We start from the raw sequence: 6,000 nt of genomic DNA, 5'->3' as shown, positions 1-6,000 counted from the left end.
AGCTTGTCCAAACAAGGGCAAGTGACTCCTAATGGTGCAGGTGAGCTTGTCAGAACTATGACAAGTAATCCCTAATGGTGTAGGTGAAATTTGTCCCAACAAGAGCAAATGATCCAAATGGTGTAGGAGAAATTTGTCAGAATCAGGGCGAATGATCCAAATGGTGTAGGTGAAATTTGTCCGAACAAGGGCAGATGATCCAAATGGTGCAGGCGAGCTTGTCAGAACTATGACAAGTAATCCTATTGGTGCAGGTGAGCTTGCTAGAAACTATAGCAAGTGATCCTATTGGGGTTAAAAAAAAACTACGGAAACTTACTAGAACTATAGTAAGTGGGGTTCACAAACTACGAAAGCTTGCTAGCGCTATAGCAAGTGATCCGATTGGGTTTATCACGTTAGTCCCTCGGCAGTGATCTTCTTCAAAATTTCAAGCAAGGTTATATTTTTCTTTTCCAAAGTTACTAACTTCAACTAACAATCATGCATCATCCAACTAACATACTTCATTCATACATAATGCACATACATACATCACTCTCATTTATTTTGAGAGGCTTACTGCGTCATACATCACATGCATCATACCATTGCATAAAATTCAGGTTGCCTCTTTAGGATATGCTACAATCAAAGCATCTGGTTCCTTCCAGAAAGTACATGTTTCACAAGGAGAAGGGTATTTACCTTGGATGGCATCTTTAAAGCCCATATCCCACATAACTTCTTCCCAACAAATGAAAATTTCGGGGCATTCTCAATGTCCAATCATCTTTTACCTTTAGATCACAATAGGCAGATGTGCCTATCTGACTCTTCAGGTTTAAGAAAACTGAACAGGGGCAAGACGGCCTAAGGAGAATATTCAAAATAAGAGCAACAAACCTTCTTCGTCTAATACCAGAGAGGAAATTACTAAAGAAGAAATCAAATATGTCCATATCTCTATTGCTAAGATTGTTAAACGCATTTTGGAAGAAAATCATCAGGTGCCTGGGATATCTGTCCCACTTCAAACCATACTTCCTGATCCTCTCAAGAACATCAGTGAGGATAAAGTTGCTCACTCTTCCGATCATGACCTAACTGAAGGGGAAATCAATAAGGATGGACAAGGAGGTGCTGAGAATACCAATGTCACTGAGGATGACAATGACATCGAAGCTTCTGAAGACAATGAGCATAACAAGAACAACACTGAAACAACTACCTATGTGGTGGACATAGATTAGTATTCTGATAATGAAATGCTTGCCTCATTGAATCCATGTGTAGCCAACATGATAATGACTAGAAGAAAAGGCAAAGCTGTTTCCCAAAGTTCCCCTAACAATAAAGAAGAAGTTAAGAGTCCTGTCAAAGACTCTGTCAAGAAGAAGAGTACTTCTTCTAGTCCTGTCAAGAGAAGAGCTATGACTAAGAGTGTAGGGGTTGGTCCCTCAAAGTCCTGGAGCAAGGTTGTTCCAAAGAAAAGGAATGAGAGGGACATTATTGAATCTGAGTCTGATGTTGAAGTGGATTTCCCTGACATTCCATCAAGGAAGAAGTTTACAACCAGCTGTCATACCACAAAATTTGCCTTCCTCTATTCATCTTCAATGGCTCTAGGTTCAAAGGACCATTCAAGTCACTTTCTCCTAATCGAGGGTCTCAAAGCTAGGGTTTGCACTTTATCAAAGGATTTTGAATTTTTAAGGCCTCAAATGGATATCATGATGTCTCATATGTCTTAATGTATCTCCATGACAATTATTAAGCTTTAATCCCAAGGATTTCCCACTCAATGGCTCAGATGACCAATAATCGACTGTGATGACCTTAAAGTCAAAATACATTCAAACTTCAAGATTTTTGGTCACCATCAATTATGTGAGGTCATATCCATCATTTAATCAAAGGTTGATCATGATCCATTAATAAAAACTCAGAGATGAACAAATGCAAAGGTTCAAATTAGGGTTTTTCATAGGAAAAGTCAACTCAACTTTGACTGGCCATAACTTCTACTTGGAGTATCAGAAATTCCTCACTCAAATCCTATTCTGAAGGAAATTTGATTCTCTACAACTTTGTCTCTCACAAGCCAAGGCCAGAAAGGCTTCATTTGAGAGATATAGTCCAATACATTATAGGTCCTCCACAAAGGTCAACAAAAACACCTTTTGGGTCGAAGCTCATAATTTGAGCATGGAAGCTTCAATTGAGATGAAACTAAAAAGGTCATTTAGAGGAATCTTTTAGCTTTCTAAAAAGTCCTAGAATGCATTCATATGATTAAAATTGAGAGAGATGCGCATGGTTGAAGTTAGGCGATTTTCAAGATATGCATGAAACCCTAATTGCTCAAAACTTGTTTTTTTAACTCATGGGCCTAGTGCTTTGATTCAAACTTATTTATAAGTATCCAAAATTCTCTAAAGCCCAAAGGCATGCCATTCCTTTATTTATTTTTATTATTCTTGAATTAATCCAATTTAATTCAATTTTAATAAAAAATAAAAAATAAAATGCAAAGCTAAATCACTAGGTGCAAGGTTTGTTATTTAGCATTCTTAGGATTCAATATATTCATGTAAGGCTAGAAAATTCGAAATATTTGATTAGTAGGAGATTTGATGCAAAAATAGGAAGTTTTCATATAAATTTTCAATCAATAATCAAACTCTCTCATGACCAAGAAACCAAGCCCATAATAAACCCTAGGACCCTCATATATATTCTAACAATAATTGGGAAGAGGGAGGGGACAAAAAGCTGGTCTCAAAACCCTACTAAAAAAAACTCTCAAAATTTCAAAAGAAAACAAGACTAGGGCATAAGTGAGAAGCGAGTTTCAACAGTATTCAGTCCAAACTAACTGCCTCAATCTATTCCCCAGGTGTTAAAGAGTAAGTGCACGTTAATATTTAATTTAGATAGCATGTGAATCGCTCATACTAAGCATGAAAGGTTTACCTATATTCTTGAATTCTCGTATCTCTGTAATTATCGTATTTCAATCGGTTCTAATGTGTTGTTTAAGTTTGTGAAGAGATTCTGAGATGATTCAAGTCTTTATATCGAAGGCTCCACATGAGGGTAAGAACATGCCATGGTTAGGGTTTGATGGAACTTCACATTCGGTTTTGTATTTACAGCCATCTTTAGATCAAAAGAACGTCATATTCGTGATCAGTAGGAAAATACACGTCTTTCTGGGCTTTCACTCGCTCCCGTTGACATCGTTTACATAGGTTTTGAGTTTCTAAGGTTTTCCTGCAACTAAATCCGCAGGAAAATCCATAGTTGTTTCTGCAGGTAATGTGAAGAAGATGATGACAGGGCAAGTGGGGACACGAACGCATGCGTGGGGCTATATAATTCGCTGGTCAGTTTCCGAGTCTCAATCTAGACGCATGTGGTAGCATGAATGGTTGGTCAAAAGTCAGCGCCACTCTTCCCTCTTCCAATTGGCTCACGCTTGCACTATCCGGGCCCCACTCACGACTGAGTTTGAAATTTCACCTTATTCTATGTTTTCCATATTTAATTATTCTGACTTGTGTATTTAACAACAAAGGAATTCAGTATGATTGGCTAGAGAAAGGGATCTATTACCAAGAGAGAGCTGGTTCGATCCCAGCCTCATGCAAATATTTTGTGAATAATTTTCCGCAGATCCAATACATTAGGTCCTATACAGCCTTAGCCATGCGCTCTCAATCTCTTCCCTCAGATCTCTCCCACTTCAGATCCAACGACCCAGGAATTGCAAGCCTATGGTGGACACTTAGAGGTTGATTGCACAGGATCTACACCAACCAGGTTTTATTATTATTTTTTGCTATATGATGTATGTTTTTGTTTGGTTTATTTAGTTTTAATAATATTCTATTTATCGATTAAACTAGAATTAGCATATAATTTATTTAAATTTGTTTTCTTAATTAAGTCATTTGAATGATTTAATCATTGAGTTAATTTAATTATTAAATTTAATTTAGGTTAATAATTAACTTAAAATCAAAATAATAATAATAATAAAACTTATTCTGTTAAATGGTTTTAACCGAAGCTATCAGTTACGATGATTAGCATTTCTCCTTTATCAAGTTTGTTATTATTCACAGTCAAATCTATTGATTATGAGGGGTGACGATCAAATTAAATTATTTAAAATACATTCATTTGCTATTCGCGATAATCGAATCTATCGATTATAGTGGTTAGCAATCCTCCCTTCAATCTGTTAGCCTTGGTAATCAAACCTATTGATTATCGCAACTAATGGTAACATATTAAACCAGGGTTGTATGCCCAAACATTCAAAACACACTAAACCACGACACTACAAATTTTCATCTCTTCAATACTGCGATGTTTAAACTACGATAAGGTAATTCAAAATACCTTGCAAACATTTGCATTTCAAAACTACGATAGGCCATTCAAAAAGCCTTCAAACACCTCCATATCAAATTCTAAGGCGTACAACCCTGTGTCCCGAACTACGTAGACTCTGATCCTCCATAAGGAGGTACGTAGGCACTTGGCAACAAGGTGAGTCCCCTCCCCCACAAATATCATATTTTCCCGATTATATTATAAATTCTAATCATGTCAATATAATTAGCCCTATTATTATTACTTTTTGTTACCTTTCTTTATTAACCTTGCTATAAACCCTTATCTTTCCAATGTTATCCTTTAGGAAAGGGTTGAGGGTGCCTAATACCTTCCCTCAACCTGATTATAATAACTTTCCCCGAATCTTTAAAGCTGCGTAGGGTTTCCTATTCGCCCTTCAGAATAGGTGGCGACTCTAAACCTTCATTTTTAGGGCAGGTTGCTACACCAGCAAGCTTTCGCAAGTATTCCTGAAGTTCCTATTGATAATATGTCATTCCACTATGACTCTAGTGCCATTTGGTGGAAATATGTGCTCCAAAAGATACTAGCAGTTAAAAGGGAATTGGCTCCAAATTCTATTGAAAAAAAGGAAATCTTCGAGCTAATTCAAGAAGCTAGATTATTGAAGACTGTTTACAACATTCCTAAATGTTACGAGAGGCTAGTCAAAGAATATCTGGTGAATCTATCTGAAGATTGTGGAAACAAAAAGAGTGTGGACTTCAGAAAGGTGTTTGTGAGAGGTAAGTGTGCATCATTCTCTCCCTCTTTGATTAATAACTTCTTGGAAAGAACAGATGAAGCTCAACCTGAGCTTGAAGTAATAGACAACAAGGTTTATCAAGTGATCACAGTCAGGCAAGTAAAAAGCTGGCCTCTAAAAGAAGAACTAATTGCAAGTAAGCTGAGAATCAAGTATGCAATGCTTCACAAGATAGGAGCAGCTAATTGGGTGCCACCGAATCACAAATCCACTATCTCAGCTGTTCTTGGCAGATTTCTGTATGCTGTAGGAACAAAGGCAAAGTTTGACTATGGAACATATATCTTTGACCAAACTATGAAGCATGCTGGAAGCTTCGCTGTTAAGGGTTCTATTGAGTTTCCATCCCTCCTGTGTGGTATAATTCTGAATTAGTATCCCAACATTCTTAGTGAACATGATATAATCTGCAAAAGCGAAAGCCCCTTGGCTTTCCACTATAAACTGTTTTAGGGTACGCATGTTCCATACATTATCATGACATCAGCTGAAACATCCAAAGCTGGAGCATCAACCATCAAAGCACAAGTCATAGTAATGTTAAAAGAGACTTGCAAAGAGCTGGAAGCTAGGAAGATAACCCTTGAAAAGATGATAAGTACTCTAGAAATGTATGGGAATGTGAAGTTTGCAGATGTTGGAGAAATGGCAGAAGAAGATGAACAAGAGAAGGAAGTAGAACCAGAAGAAGAAAGTGCCAATCTTGCTGATAGCTCTAAGAAAGGAAGTGATGTAAACACATCAAGTGGGTCTGACTTTGTGCAGTAAATGTAGCCAGAGTTTTGTTTGTTTTTTTTTCGTTTGTTTTGATCTCTTCTCTTTAGTTTTGTTTGCATTTTAGTCTATTT

At 37.0% G+C, this 6,000-nt stretch overlaps 1 protein-coding gene across 1 annotated transcript; it reads left to right on the top strand.

Annotated features, from left to right (window-relative positions):
- The first annotated feature begins 1,286 nt into the window (after positions 1 to 1,286).
- Positions 1,287 to 5,527, top strand: LOC131635971 (uncharacterized). The gene is made up of 2 exons (XM_058906608.1): positions 1,287 to 1,546; positions 4,900 to 5,527. The coding sequence occupies exons 1-2, from the start codon at positions 1,287 to 1,289 to the stop codon at positions 5,525 to 5,527; spliced, it is 888 nt and encodes a 295-aa protein (XP_058762591.1).
- Positions 5,528 to 6,000: the final 473 nt, after the last annotated feature.

The sequence above is a fragment of the Vicia villosa genome, unplaced genomic scaffold (genome assembly GCF_029867415.1).
Source record: "Vicia villosa cultivar HV-30 ecotype Madison, WI unplaced genomic scaffold, Vvil1.0 ctg.001603F_1_1, whole genome shotgun sequence".
NCBI classification, from domain to species: domain Eukaryota; kingdom Viridiplantae; phylum Streptophyta; class Magnoliopsida; order Fabales; family Fabaceae; genus Vicia; species Vicia villosa.
This window is presented reverse-complemented; position numbering and strand designations above follow the sequence as displayed.

Coding starts and splice junctions, on each gene's coding strand:
- LOC131635971 (XM_058906608.1), top strand. CDS start 1,287: ATGACTAGAAGAAAAGGCAAAGCTGTTTCCCAAAGTTCCCCTAACAAT. Junction 1,547..4,899: donor GACATTCCATCAAGGAAGAA/GTTTACAACCAG, acceptor CTATGACTCTAG/TGCCATTTGGTGGAAATATG.